General features: G+C 46.6%; 1 protein-coding gene and 1 long non-coding RNA gene across 6 annotated transcripts in view; one reads left to right on the forward strand and one right to left on the reverse strand.

Moving 5' to 3' along the window:
* Nucleotides 1–10,860, reverse strand: part of BIN3 (bridging integrator 3) — a 64,172-nt gene extending 53,312 nt beyond the window's left edge. For 3 of the 5 annotated variants that reach the window (XM_043536174.1, XM_043536173.1, XM_037886224.2), the window contains exon 1: nucleotides 4,006–4,028. In XM_043536174.1, coding sequence (XP_043392109.1) covers nucleotides 4,006–4,013 — 8 coding nt within the window. In that variant the 5' untranslated portion in view covers nucleotides 4,014–4,028. Of the gene's footprint in view, nucleotides 1–4,005; nucleotides 4,029–9,999; nucleotides 10,023–10,657 lie in introns of those variants that run through there. The other 2 variants (XM_027830490.3, XM_037886225.2) reach the window with 2 other exon arrangements.
* Nucleotides 9,988–15,120, forward strand: LOC114021392. The gene is made up of 4 exons (XR_005223439.2): nucleotides 9,988–10,123; nucleotides 11,920–12,033; nucleotides 12,721–12,804; nucleotides 14,415–15,120. It is a non-coding gene; the product is annotated as an uncharacterized LOC114021392 (long non-coding RNA).
* Nucleotides 15,121–15,609: the final 489 nt, after the last annotated feature.

Raw genomic sequence — 15,609 nt, forward strand, 5'->3', positions numbered from 1 at the left:
GTGCTTCTCGCACAGTATGATTCAACGCTGTTCTGTGCACCTTTTCCGGACATAATAGTAAAAATGCCCAAGCCCCTTCTACACTAGCAACCTTAGGCAGCTGATGAAATATGGGTAACAATTCTGCTAATATAGATGTGTCCTTGCAAGAAGTGGGCAACACCTCATAGGATCAGGGCATAAGAGAAATTATTCACTGCATGCTGACAGTGTGCTTGGTGCTGTACAATGCCTTAGTGAAAAACCTATACACCCACTGAACATCCACGTCTCAGATAGCTGAATCAGGAGTCCGAGACTGTCACAGCCTTAAAAAAAACCCCTATGACCGTATACAATGCACCAGCAAGTGTCCAAGGAGCAGGGGGGAATTCCAGCCCCAGCCCTCACAGGTGAGAGATGCAGGAACACAAGACACAGTTGGAATTAATATATCACATCACTCTGGATGTCTTGCTGTACTACACGGTGTCCATGGAAACCGCATGCACCGTCCCACCCCACTCCCCCTTCTTTATAAGAACTCATAGCAACCACTCCAAACAGAACACTAATGCGAAAGGAAAAAATTATTCAAATGGATCACAAACAGCTTATGTTAAGAGAGATACTGCGCCAAATTCTGTGTTGACTTCTGCCCATGAAGCTCCATTGGGAGGTCAGTGGGATTGCCTGGGGCATGCAGCAGCACAGAATTTGGCTTAGAGTATTGGACACCTCTGAAATCAACTGAAAAATATACAGACTTAACCCTGGGTTTCACTCCGCCCCGACAAAGCTACGGGGCACAAACCAACAAAACTGGTCTCACTGTGAGCCCCTATAACAAAGAAAAAACTCATAATGTAACCACGCAGTTTATGTTGCCTCAAACTATAATCCTTAAGTATTTAGTCCTTTTTGTTCCAAACCTGCTTCCACTGAGTTCAGTGGTGCCGTACTAAGCCCACAGACTGTAAGCTCTTTGGGGCATGGACTGTCTTTATCCCTTGTGTCTTCTGCAGAGCCAAGGCCAGTGTCAGTGCTCAACAAATGCAATAATAATGTCAGAAGTTACTCTCCCACCCGCTCCAAGATGATAATGAAAAAGCTAATGATATTTTACTCACCCATCAAAAGAGAATTACTCACGCCAGGTGCGTGGGCGAACAGAATTTTGCAAGGCTGTTTTAGGCCCTGACTATGCTACAAAAATAACCATTTTAAGCGTGGTTGTGAAAGATGGTTGTGGCTTAACTCTGTTATAAGATTGTTTTTTAGTCACCCGTATGGAACACCACCACCACCAAATCATGTGATAACCATATTAGAGTTAAAAGAGGGTGCTCACATAGTTTTTTCTGTACACACAGGTAAGAAAAAATAATGGCTCTGATCCTGCAAGCTGGTGCACGTGGAGGGGACCCCTGAGCCTGTGTGGACCACCACGGATTCCAATGGCTCAGGGGTTCAACTCACACAGACTAATCTGCAGGATCAGGGGCTACGTTATAACACAGGTAACTACATTTCACTATGGTGTTTAAACATGAGTACTTCTGTAGTGCATGTGACCATCTGTGCTATAAAATCAAGTATCTAGGTATATGTAGGAAGTAATTATCTATGTAGCTATTTGTACCTTGCTCACCACTTTGGTATCCAAGAGCTTTTTTTGATCAAATTTTATCAGATACTAAGATTCAAATGCTGGTTTCACTGGGAGTTCTGCCATATACATCAATGAGACCATGATCTGGGCTTTAGAAAATACCCTTGTTTGCTTTTCTCTAGAACTCATTGATCAAAAAGGTGCTAGCCTGCTATCATTATAAAGAAATTCTGTTTAAATTCCATCATGAAAAGTGGCATTTGGCAGAAAAGCCCTCAGTGCATGGGACACGGAGAATCAGCTCCCCTCTCATCCCTAGAAATGGGCCTTCTAGTGCAGAGGTAACAGCGCTTCTCTTGCAGAGACAGAAGACTGCATTCTCCAGAGCTGTCAGGCCTGCACTAGGTTCCCTACAGAACTAAGTTCACTCCAAAAAGGTGACAAAGAAGAATTCCGGGTTGAGACCAAGTTTAAAAAATGTCAGCATACAAGGTATTTTGTGGGGAAGGTAGGCAAGTTAGCAGTTATGACCCATTGAAAATGGAGGCTTAGCCTAAAAAGTACCTTCTTAACTGTAACTGAAGTATCCCTAGACTGTAAGAAGCTAGAAATAAAGCTCTTTGGGGCAGGGACTGTCTCTTTGTATGTGTTTGCACAGCACCTAGGAAGATAGGGTCGTGATACTGATCAGGACTCGGGGCGTGACTGTAATATTAATAATGTTAATAAATAATAAATGTTTATGCTGGAACCTGAACATGCCTGTCATTTCCCACCTGTTCCCAAATATACTTCCTCCCAGGACCTCTGGAGTAGATGGGGTTCAGTGATCTACAAAACTGTGCTTTATTGCACTACATGAGCTAATCATCAGCCTTTACACACACACACGAAATCATTTGGAAAATGGATTAACATGGAAGTCTTGTTAGATCAAAACCTGGTAAGGGTTTGGGGAGTTAAATGTCACAGGACTCTACAGTTCAACTCCTAACTTTAAATTAATGCTAGGTGTTTAGTCTAGTTAGTACGCTGGAACTGGAAAACTACTGGAGGAGGTGAAATGTAGCTTGAAAACCTGCTTTTGAGATACAACAGACCAAGGTTTTAAGTATTTTCTTCCATAACTACAAGTACCCTTTAGATTATAAATAGATGCTTGCATTGTAACTGAAAAGGAAAAAACAGAAACCACTGGCCCCCAGTAATGGTCCCAGTATAGCCCAAGTCACTCACGTTTGCTTTTAGAGAATGGAGGTCAGAAGATCAGTTCTGTATTTTCTACTCTTTCCCCCAAAGTGACCCGGGATCTTTAAATTTCACCCGTGACAGCCACAGGAATAGATCTCACTTTAATATGTCATCTGAGGGACAATACCGCTAGCCATACAGCCCCCACCTGAGTATGGCCCTGAAATATCAGCACAGGAGAGGAAATCCAGATCCTGGTTTGGAACTTGAGTGGAGACCTCCTGGTCTCAAAGTGTGTTGCCACCTAGCCACACACAGCAACTTGCTGTCTTCCATTCCTCACCCGTAAACCTGCAGAAAAAGTGCTTAATTGCCTATCAATGCTGTGGTGACAGAGCCACTAAATACCTGCTACACCACAAATACTCACTCCAAAGGGCTAAGCAGTGGCACAATTTCTGACAGCACCAGCAACCAAGCTACAACTTCTCAACGCAGTCTCTGGGGCAGCTCATTTAGGAGAATATAATCCAAGCAAGACACAAAATCTTAATGATGCCAATGTGGGTCACAGAAGGATCAAGATTCAAAACTACCTACATAAAATATCGCTCCCCAAACAAGCCTAATTCTGCTCTAATTAAAGTTGGCCCTAAAACATAGTAGAGAAAACGTCATCTGGTCATAACCAGGTGTGGAAGTCAGGAGATCTGGATTTGATTCCTGCTTCTGTCACAGATTAGTTATGAGGTCTCTGGCAAGTCACATCCTCTCTGGGTCTCAATTTCCCCATTTGATCCCAAGGATTCCAGTGTGCTTTATAAACATTAATTAAGCCTCGCAATACCTATGCAAGGCAACTATTATCTCCATTTTACAGATGGGGAAGCTGAGGAAGAAAGACTAGGCGACCTTCCTCAAAGCCACACACTGAGACAGCGATAGAGCCAGAAATAAAACTTTGTAGCATCATGACTCAGTCCCTTTCTCTAATCACTAGGGTAAACCTCCCGCTAACCTTCGAAACAGTACATTCCACGCTGCGGACATGCATCTGATGAAGGCCATTGTTGGAGAGAGGCAGCACGCTCAAACTAAACAAATAGTGATATATCGGTTAAACAAAGAAAACTCTCAGTCTTGCATGTTTGGAACAAGGCTCATCCTCTCTTTATGCAGAACTCCCAGCAAGCGAAGTGATATAAATGTTAGACATTTTTTACCCTGACATTTGGGAAGCAGGGCACAATCCCCTAGACAATAGATCCCCTCTGATATGCATGTTGTTCTACAGAAGAATTTGTTACTGCCTGGCTCGTTCACAATCACCGCAGCCTAAATGGTCCAAGTGTGACCTCAGGAATCTTCCTACTTCAGAGGCTGCACGTCAGTAAGACCCTTTCCCCTCCGAAGACGTACTGAATTCCAGACCTAAGTGAATGACACAATTCATTCAATAAGCGGCAGCACGACTTCACATTGGCCATATCTGCATGAATTAGCGACTATTACAGTTGGCATGGCCTGCGAGCCATTGACAACCAAACTGAGAGCGATTGTCTGCGTTATACGCAGACTAACCTCCTCAGAGTTCAGGTCTCTCACATTCATGTGGAAATGGGGCCACAACACGCGCAAAGACTGACGCTGATCTGTTGTGGAGGAAGAAAGGGGAATCACAGATTTCAGTTGAGTAACCCCACCCTTGACAATGACCCCTCATTCCTATCCCAGCAAAAGATGAAAAATTCATCTCCCAATCACATGGCTCAGCGGGAACCATGTTTAAGCTATGCTCTACCATGGCTTTCCCGGATGGCTCCATCCTGAGTGTCTGTCTTCACTGCAGTATTAGCGCAGGTGACTTCTGTTGAGTTACCCTCGTTCGGGTGAGAACGGCCACACCACACAATAATCCTCATGCTGCTGTGTCCACACTGACACTGCTCTCACTTGTGTGTTGTGCTAGGATTTCTGGGGGCATATCCCATGGTTCCAAACTGCAGTAAACTGAACTGCTCCAGGAATTCCTTCTCAGGGAATTACAGGAGAACTCATCTGTCCTTTCTGGGCACAGGAATGGGGTTGTGGGAAAGGATCAGCGACACTCGAGTGGCTCTAGCCTGAGTCCACACTACACAAGTGGCCGTGTTAATAGCTGATGACTTGTGCTAATCTGAACTTTAGCTTGTACCACCTGACAGGCCAGTGAACTCAAGTGAAAAGCACCATCATGCTCAGTCTAGGGGTACGTCCACACTGCAATGTAAGCCCAGGGCTAGTGAAACGTGAGTCAGCAGACCCTGGGTTTGAGCACCTACACTGATTGTCAATCCTACATTAGGAATTTTCTAACCTGGTCCCAAAACTGGGGTTCAAGCATCTACACTGCAGTACACAGACCTGAGTGCAATCAATCATATCCCAGCTTTCCCAGTGCCCTCCCGCCATGTGGCTGCTCTAGCTCTTTGTTGTGCAGTTTGGGAAAATCTGACTGTCCACTAAACTTGACTGTCCAAAGGTCCAAGAAAGCCAGCCCGTGGGAACGTGGGAGACTTTTGGCCGACTCCCAGAGCCTGGGTCCAGTGGGGCTGCATCTACACTGCAAAGTAATAGGGCTTGAACCCTGGGTCCCGGACTCCCAGTTTGACTCAGGCTTGGACCCTTCACCCTTGTGGGGTCCTGGGATCCTGGGTTAGAATGATTTGGGTATAGATGGAAGGGAGGTTAGGCTTGAGCCTAAGTCTGAACCTTGGGTTTATGCTGAAGTGTAAGTGCACCTAACTGTTTTTGTGTGGGGACGTGACCTGAGTTATAACCAGGGATCCTAGTTTTCTGTGATAAAAATACCCAAATCCTCTGATTAAAAAACCCATAAAAATCCACTTTTTTCGCTATTTAAAGGAAACGCTGACCTTTCGTTTCTCTAGCCACAATATATATAGGTAGCAGTTGACACAATGTTTTATTGATATACTTACAATTTTTAAGCTGACAGCCCGAGCACCGTTGCCTGGGGCTGACATCCCAAGCCCTGCCCTGCCCATTTCCCTGATTATCTGAATTTTTGATTATCCAAGCTGGCCCCATTCCTAATTAGATTGGACAATCAGGGTTCTACTGTATATGGTTTTATTTTCTCACAAAATGTAAAAACTAAAGATTCTCTCTAAGAACACAACTTCTGCATTTTTCCATGGCAAATGGATTTCTAGGCTCCCTGGTTATAACTCATGTTAACTTTGTAGTGAAGGCAAATTCTTAGTGTAGATAGGAGGTTAACATGCAGTTATGCTCTGAAAAGAGAATTCACAAATGACATGATAAAATTCTCTGTTTACTGTCAGTTATTTCTGATCAGACTGGACTGGCTCAGTTTGAATGTTTTGTTTCTAACCATCAGCTCTACAGACTCACCAGAGATCTGAGGGTCAAGCTGAGTTCTTTCTGGCTCATTTCTCACCACCAATAGATTCTGCATGCCAAATTTTCCCTTCAGTTACACCTGTGCTATCGTATTGTCTTCGAAGGAGTTACAAAGCTGTAATTTGGCAGCATTTAGCCCTGTACTGTACTTCATTAATAATGATATTTACGATACCTGAGCCATCTGGTTTTATTAGCTCTGCAGTGCTAACAGGTGTAAAATGTAGCAAAAACTGATTCTCAGTATACAGGGAGTAAATCTGCTGAGCCAGGTGCTATTTTCAGTTATTTTTCTGACCACAGCCACATTTAAAAGCGCGTTTACAGACAAAGACTGAAGATTATTTGTCTATCTGCCAGCCCTGCAAACTCAATCTGGGATCTCAGAATCAAGCTAAATTCTCTTTCTTCTTACATCAGCATACATCTACCTCTAACTATTTTGGCTCTGCATGACTAACACGATTGAAAAATTGCTTAGGGCAGTAAAAATATTTTTAATTAAATGACCAACACACACGACAAGAACTGTGGATGTGATCTGTCCCATAACGTTTTAGGAGTCTTGTACAGAGTTTTTAGCAAATCTGACAAACACACACAGAGGAATTTTTTTAAAGTTTTTTGTTTGGAGTTAAAGGCCCTTCAACAATATTTACAAACCAAGCATCCCGCCATTGTGTGCATGCATGAGAATCTCCAAGTGAAACTATCTATTATTGCCCAGGCTGAACAGAACTAAAAAAGAAGAAGTGCATAAATGGATAAAAAAAATACAGGAGGCTTTTACTCTCCTTCCATTTTTAACAATCAAAGGCGTGAAAGTTAAGGACATTTTAAGTAATATGACTTCTAATGTGACACGGTCCCCTTAACTTTAGGCAGATTTATAAATGTTTGGTTTTAGGATGCAGCCATTTATAGCATAGAACACAGACGATGCAGCGGTGTCACTGAAAGCGCAGGGTGGAGTGATTCTGTGTTGTGCAATTTGAATAGTAAGATTGATAGAGGGTGAAATGAATTGATTACTTTAAAATTAAGTGCAGCAATAGGTGTTTCTATGTATAATTTATCACAATAAAGTGATGCATGAGTCAGGACTAAAAATACACTGATTAGGCTACCTGGACTATAAAGTATGTATTCCTTACATAGCCTGCTAGCCATCTATAGGGCAGTATAATCAAGAAGATGATTCTGTTAATCTATCCATGCCATTTGTCTTCAAGGCAGATCTGCTGACTTTATGGATACAGAAAAGTTTCTCCTGTTGTCCTTGAAGAGCCAATATAAACACAGCAGAGCGAGCTGGAGTCTCTTACAACAAAAGTTGTCAGCAAACTTCTGATCCTAGAATCTTTAGTACTTATGGTAACAGTAGGAGGCAGAGAGAACACTGCTGGATTTTTCACTCACAACTTGAATTTGCGGTGCTAGCAGCTAGGGAAAAAAAAATCAAATATTTGACTTGTAAACTGAGACCATTTGAGCAGGAATCAGTGAACAAGAATAATTACAAAACCCAACAAGGGTTTCTAAGCAAAACTTTATGCGGGGAAATGGAGGTCAGAAGAATCTAAGCAGAAATGCTGCACATTGATCTGTTACAAAGCAGGAAATCGAGTTCTGTAGCCGGACAAGTAACTTATATTTAGAAAATCATTCTGGATAACTGAGTAATTAAAGCAGGTATGCATGTATACTGATGATGCGCGTACGTGACAAGGCTTGGTTTAAATGTCTCCATCAAATGATTTTTGAACATTACAATAAACATTTGAAATGCCTCAGATAGATAAATACCAATAATCTTAAAGAGAATAATCAGTTATTTTAATGTATTGCAAATAAAGCGTACAGTCATTTGAAACCATGAGTGTGAAGGGCTGCATTAGTGTTTCAAGTATCTGATCACAGATCCATTTTCATTAATAACAGAAGCACAGACAAAGCAAAAGAGTACATTTATTTTATAATCATATTTGCAATAGGCAAGGAGGGTAGGTAAGGAGGAGGATGCAGTCAGAGAGAAGGGAGAGATGATTAAGAGGGGGGGAACCAGGAAGGAAGGGAAGGGTGTGTGTCTGGGTAAATAATAAGATGTTAAGTGAGTACTATCCTACGTTTGAGAAAACCAATCTCATTTTTGGGCAGGATGCCCAAAGCATATATGCACATTGCTGAACTCTGGTCCTTACTCAATCCATCCCCTCCCTTCTGTTTGCTACTGTCCCATCTATGGCATTAATTGATCTTTAACTATTCATGGTAAATAGGCCCAATGGCCTGTGATGGGATGTTAGATGGAGTGGGATCTGAGTTACTACAGAGACTTCTTTCCTGGGTATCTGGTTGGTAAATCTTGCCCACATGCTCAGGGTTCAGCTGATCGCCATATTTGGGGTCGGGAAGGAATTTTCCTTCAGGGCAGATTGGAAAAGGCCCTGGGGTTTTTTCTCTGTCCTCTGCAGCATGGGGCACGGGTCACTTGCTGGAGGATTCTCTGCACCTTGAAGTCTTTAAACCACGATTTGAGGACTTCAATAGCACAGACATAGGTGAGAGGTTTATTGCAGGAGTGGGTGGGTGAGATTCTCTGGCCTGCATTGTGCAGGAGGTCAGACTAGATGACCATAATGGTCCCTTCTGACCTTAATATTTATAAGTCTATCTAACATTAGGCCCCAAACCCACAAACATTTACACATGGTTAACTTTACACATTAGTAGAGCCTCTGAAGTCAGTGACGGGGCCTTAAATAAGCTCTTTGGGGCTGGAAATATACCTATGCATGCATCTGTATAGCACAATAATGGCCTGATCCTGCTTGGAGCTTCTTAGTTAGTACATATTCTTTAGGTCAGAGACCGTATCTTCCAAATTGTTCGGTGAAGTATCTAACACATTTACTTTAACGCACAAACATTCATAAATAACAATGCTTAACATTCCCAAGCTAAGATGAGGTATGCTGCCAGGCCTGTTACAAAGGCAGGAAGCCTTCCCACGAGGAAACTGGACAGCATTGCTAGATCACACACAGAGTACATACAAAACCCCATCCCTCAGTCTGTATTGTTACTATTTTAATATTGACATTATGAGGTGCAAATAATGTCTGTATCACAAACATATTGAAATCCACTTGAGAGGCAAGATACAAGTTAAAGTGACTTCAGATAGTTCTAAACCCAAAGTAGGTTTTATAAAACCTATTAATAGACTGTTTCGGGCATTTAAAAAACTAGCAAAAAAGTTTTGTTTTGATATAAGCCTTCCTCTGCTGTGTTTACATTACAGACATTGTTATGCAAGTACAGTATATAAATAAATAAGAATTTGGGACCAGATCCAAAACCCTTTGAAGTCTATAGGTGCCTTTCCATGGACTTCAAGATGTGTTGGATCAGACCATTAAGCCCCTAAAACTTGTTTCTCTTCCATAGACCAAGAGCTGCTTCACCAAGGGGAGCCAAGTTGCAGAGTAGCAGCTGTGTTAGGCTGTACCCGCAAAAAGAAAAGGAGGACTTGTGGCACCTTAAAGACTAACTTTTTAAAGGGGGAGCCAAGTATCAGTCTCGTTTTCTATCAGGGGGAATTAATGTGCAGAAGGGAAGCAACTCTCACACCAGAGCGGAGAGCAGCCGAACTAGGAACTCAGGCTGTTGGATTCTCAGACCCTTGCCCTGTCTGCAGCAGCCTGGTGCTGGGGGGGGGGGGGGGGTTGGGGGTGGGGGGGGAGGAGGGGGCCTGAGAGTGAAAGGGACTAAAAGAAAGTGAAACTAACCAGGCCATTTTCACTCTTCAAAGGGAGTAACACACACCGGTGGCGAGAAGTAAACAACCACCCCACGTACACTGGGTCACACAGGACGGTAGGCGAGGCAGCTTCCCGGGCCCCCCCCCAAACGGTAACAAACTTGACATCACAGCACTTTGCTACAAGGGAGACAGGAGGCGGGTGCGGGAGCTGGGGGGGGGGGTGGACACGAGTGGGGCGCGGACAGCAAGTCAGTAGCGGATGCAAGGGGGGCGGGGGGAGAAGGTCTGGGGTAGAGGAAACGGGGAGAGAAGGGCCCGGAGCACCGGGGGCGGGGGAGGGGGAGGGAGAGAAGGGCTCGGAGCACCGGGGGGGGGGGGGGGGGGGGAGAGAAGGGCTCGGAGCACCGGGGGGGGGGGGGAGGGAGAGAAGGGCTCGGAGCACCGGGGGGGGGGGGGGGAGGGAGAAGGGGAGGAGGGAAGGGCCCGGAGCACCGGGGGGGGGGGGGGAGAGGGAGGAGAAGGGAAGGGCCCGGAGCACCGGGGGGAGGGGGGAAGGGCCCGGGCGGACGGGGCGCCCCGGGCGGGTCCGGGGGGCCGCGGAGACCCAGCACGGAGGAGACGGGCCGATGGCAGACGGGCCGGGAGCGGGACCAGCCCGCAGCGTCTCCCGGGGCTGCACTCACCAGCTCATGGTCCCCTCCGGCCCCGGCTTTCTCCCGGAAGCGCTTGTCCTTTGGCCCCGCCCCCTCCGGAAGCGAGGTAGGCGGCACGCTCGACGGCGTGACGTCACTCACGGCCTGGGGGCGGAGCCCGCTGGAAGTTCTCACGCTGCCTCCCGGGCAAGCCGAGCCGCGGTGTCGGAGGCTGTGTCGTGATGTCACAGTGCAGCATTGTGATGTCACCACGTGGAGCCGTGCTTTGGTGCTGTGATGTCACCGTCCAGCGCCATGACATCACTGGGCTGCGCTGGGGAGAGGCTGCGCCCGGTGTACCAGGCAAGGCTGGCCTGCGGCCGCCCTGCCATCACCCTGCTCCCTGGGGCGTCCCAGTCACCCCCAGCAGCCCTCCCCCGAGCCGCTCCAGGGCCGGGCTTTGGGGAACAGCCCCCGGGGACAGGGGTCGGCAACCTTGCAGAAGCGTGCGCCGAGTCTTCATGTGTTCACGCTTAGTTTAAGGTTTCCCCTGCCAGTCATACATTTTAACGTTTTTAGAAGGTTGCTTTCTCTCAGTCTATGATATATAACTCAACTATTGTTGTGGGTAAAGTAAATAAGGTTTTTGAAATGTCTAAGAAGCTCCATTTAAAATTAAATTAAAATGCAGAGCCCCCCGGACCGGTGAGCGTGAGTGCCGCTGAGAATCAGCTTGTGCGCCCGTGCCGTCGGTTGCCGACCCCTGCCCTAGAACGTCAGACTCCGCTCCCAGCAATGGCTGCAGCTTAGCCCGGGAAGCCTTCCGCGGCAGATAAATTGACACCCGTGCGGCTGACTGGCTTTCACAAAGTGGACGGCTTCCTGGCCCAGGCCCTACGTGCCGCGTGCGCATCCCACAGCGCTCTTCCTGGGAGGCAGAATTTGCCCAACTGGCCTTGTCCAAAAATCTGGCTCTTTTGCTGCACAGTGGATGTGCTTACTGGGGGCTGCGTTGCAGCAGTTACGTATGACTATGGCAGTGGGCTAAAGAGGTATTGCTCCAGTGGACGGAATGACTTGTCTCTCCGTGGACAACTTTGAAGCTAGCTTCTCATTTAAAGCATGATTTATTTATTATTCGACACAGCCCCTGAGGAAGCCATCCCAGCATTTACATAAGGCCCAGTACACGTTGGGACAGGTTAGCAACTCTGGTTTAGTTATTTCAGTGTAGGCATCCAGCCAGGTTAGATAGATTGAGTAAGGCTTCCCGTTCTTCCCTTTAATTCTGAGTCTTGGTGTATTTATTCCAGACTGCCGGAAAGCTGGTACAACACACAAAAAATGTTAACAAGTAACAATGCCAGGATCCACAAGAAAAACAAACTTGAGAGACAGGACCATGGCAAGGAACTGATACGAACAAGGTACATTAAATGTAACGTAAGGTGGAGACCAGTGACTAAGAAGGAAAATAAACTGCATACTATTTTAAAAAGCCCTTGAGGGAACAATTGTGTTATGAGTTTTGCAATGTCAGGAAAGGTCCAGCTGCACTCAATAATCAATGAACTGAATAGGGAACCATATGGCTTAGCACTTATAATCTTCAAAGTATTTACAAACCTTTAAAAATTACCCCTCACAAGCTTCCAGGGGTAAATGGCCCCATTTTACAGATACAGAAACTGAAGCAAAAAGAGTTAGACCAAAATGTTTAGATGTGCTGGATTGTGCCCTCTGATTTTGGATGCCTTTTGAGTGGCTGATTAGAATTACCTAGGCCCACATCCTCAGAAATATTTAGGCACTTAATGCTCATTGATGTCAATGGAAGTTAGGCATCTAAATATTTTTCAGGACCTATGCCATCAGGCATGATTTTCAGAGGCGCTGAGCTACCACAGCTCCAGCTGAAGTCTATGTGAGCTGCAAGTTTTCAGGTCCTCTGAAAGTCAGGCTCCAAGTGGCTCACATCAGGCATCAAAAAAAGAAGGCACCCATATATAACAGATTATTTGGAAAATTTTAATCAAAGTGACTTAAAGCGATTCCTGTGCGGGAGTCCCAGAACCAAAGCCCCAACGTTTACACGGTAATTTTTATCTCTGCAGCCTGAGCCCCGTGAGCCTGAGTCAACTGACCTGGGTCAGCCGTGGCCGTGCTGCGAGTCTTTTATTCTACTGTAGACGTACCCGGTAAGGTTATATGTCCCGCCCTCTCTCATTAGGTCCTTATCTGGCCTCCATTGCTGTAGTACCTGAGTACCTCACGATCCTTAACGCATTTATCCTCTCACCACCCCAATGAAGTAGGGAAGTGCTGTTATCCCCATTGTACAGATGGGGAACTGAGAGATAAAGAGCCAGGGTTTTCAAGGGTATTTATGTGCCTAAAGATGTAGACAGGCGCCGAGGGGGAGTTAGGTATCTAATCTTCTTAGGCTCTTTTGAAAATCCCACAAGACACCTATCGGCATCTTTAGGCACCTAATACCTTTGAATATCTGGCCCTTAGTGACTTGGCCAAGGTCACACAGGAAGTCCATGCCAAAGCAGGGAATTGAATTTGAGTTTCCTGGGTAAATACCCTAACCACTGGATTGTTGTCCCTCTGCTAGTCAGTTAACAGGGCAGAGAACAGACCCCATTTTCCTGCCTTCCAGGCAGGTGTTGTATCCGCATCCTGCCCCTTTGCCCTGTTATACGTGCAGCCCCAAAGGTATGCATGACACTTTATGGATATGAAAAAATACAAAGCCCCTGCCTCGTACATCCTTATAAGTAAAGAATGGGGCATGCTACTGTAATGGGCACAAATGCTACAGCCTTCCAAAGAACTAGTGCGACATTTGGAGCCACCACTGCAGAAGGCTGTCACGTACTTTAAATAAGGGGAAGACAGGTGTGCACTGGATTACAACACGCTCAGCTTCACACCCCAGGACTTGTATACAAGCTCCCCGCCCCGATTGCTGCTGCTGCTGCACCTGGCTGCCAGACATACTCCTCTCTGCAGTCCTAGATGCTTACCTCTTCCCCACCCAATTTCATCATCCAGGCCAATTGCACGCTTCTCCTGGGAGTCCCGTCTCGCTCCAGTTTGAGGCACAGGGTTTGAACTTCCCTGCAGCGTGGCCCCAGATCCCTATTTTGAAAGGGGCACAGGGAGGGAGAGGCCACTGACCTGAGTGCCAGTCAAGGTGGCAGCAGCCGCAGCCTCCGCTCAGTTCCAAACATGAACAGGGCGATTGTCAAGTGCAGGCAGGTGCCCTGCCGTGCCAGTAGGATGCGAGGAAAAGGCTTTGAGTCAGTCACTTGTCTGCCAAGCACATGGGGAATTAGAACATCACGTCAGGACCATGCAGACTCCTGTCTGTATCCTCAGGGTGGGACAGGGCTGGAGAACAAAGGCTCCTGTGTTTTCTTAGGTGGCGAGAGGGACTGACAGCACAGGTAACCTTTTGGATCAGTATAATGAGAACCTTTGAGGAGGGATGGACCCTTACTACTAACAGTCCCAGGGTAAAATGGTGGTGCTCCAGGGTGATGATTATGGTCATTCTTACCAACTACACCTTTGCCTGGGGGAATCTTTCCATGTCCTATGGCTAGGAGATACTTGGAGTTGTGGGTGGTGGAGGACCGAGATGCCTTTGCTTTAGGAGCAGATAAAAAGGCATCTCCAAAAGTGAGCCCAACAGAGGGCACAGAAGGCCCTGGCATTTCACAAGGTGATGAGAGAAGCTAGGGGGGCTGGGGTGGCAACATGAGGGGGTGAGTTTCTAGGCTTTTCACTTCACCCACAGACCCCGAGTGCAGAACAGAGACAGCTCTTGGACTGAATGAGCAATGAAGACTGAACTCCACTCCAGAGGAGGCCTCTCCAGAAACGGCACATGGGCAGCGTAGCTTGCACCGTTGTTGCTCATGCTGGACCTACAGGATCAGAGGAGAATTCATTCTCTGCAGCCAATACAGTCCATGGTCTCTCTGTTGAGGCTGCCAACAGAGGGACCGCGCAGAGGCGGCATATCTGCCTTCTTGGAACTCGACTTGGACCCTACCAAATTTTCACGGGAGCTGCCAATGTTCCATTAGAACTTTTAGTGACGAGTGACCTGGGCCGAGGAACCTGGCAGTGAAATGCTGCATGTTGCACAGCCTCCCTCCATCACTCCCCCGAGCCAGCCACTCCCCGGATGCTGCTCCTTTCCCCATTTAAAAGCCACAAGCGTCCAGGACAATGCCAAAGCGTTCCTAGCTAAGTGCCTTGCCTATTGCAAAAGAGGCTCTCGGGCACTGTGGCTTCCATTTCATGTCTGCCTGTTTGGATTCCTGCTTGCAGAATGACTAACTTTAAGGACTAAAAAAAAAAATATATATATATATATATGTTTTGATTACACTGCCTTTTTGCCAACTGGGAGCATTAGTCACAGGATTTTTGTGTGTGGAGATACCAGGCTTAAAGCTCAGCAGAGCTTCTTTCTTTCTCCCCCTCCTCCTCCTTTCTGACTTATTAGCAGGATTCCAAGCATGATGAAGAATAGAGAGAGAGAGAGAGAGAACGTGCATGAACATCTTCAGGGAAAATTACTCTGCATTGTTTTTCTCCCCCCCCCCCACCAGAGAGAGGAAACCACCAAAGGCTTTTTAAAGGTTTGGGGTGAGTCTTTGGACACATGGGGGCCAGATCCTCAGCTGGTATAAATTGACACAGTTCGGGGGCTTTGACAGAGCTACGCCCATATGCACCAGCTGAGGATCTGGTCCACAGTTTGGCACCTATTCATCTCTCTGTATAAAGCGAGGGCGGGGGAAGGATTCTGGATTGGCAACTGTCTGGTGATGGGCAAAACAGGGGTGCCTCGCTTAGCTCGCTGCTCCCTGGGCATGCCCCACCCCTGCCCCAGGAGGCCCCACCTTGAAAGGGAGACGGGGTGTTCAATCTCCACCATCCATTCCATCTTTGTGGAAACAGCCAACAGAAGGAGCCAACTC

The sequence above is a fragment of the Chelonia mydas genome, chromosome 26 (genome assembly GCF_015237465.2).
Source record: "Chelonia mydas isolate rCheMyd1 chromosome 26, rCheMyd1.pri.v2, whole genome shotgun sequence".
In the NCBI taxonomy this organism is placed as follows: Eukaryota; Metazoa; Chordata; order Testudines; family Cheloniidae; genus Chelonia; species Chelonia mydas.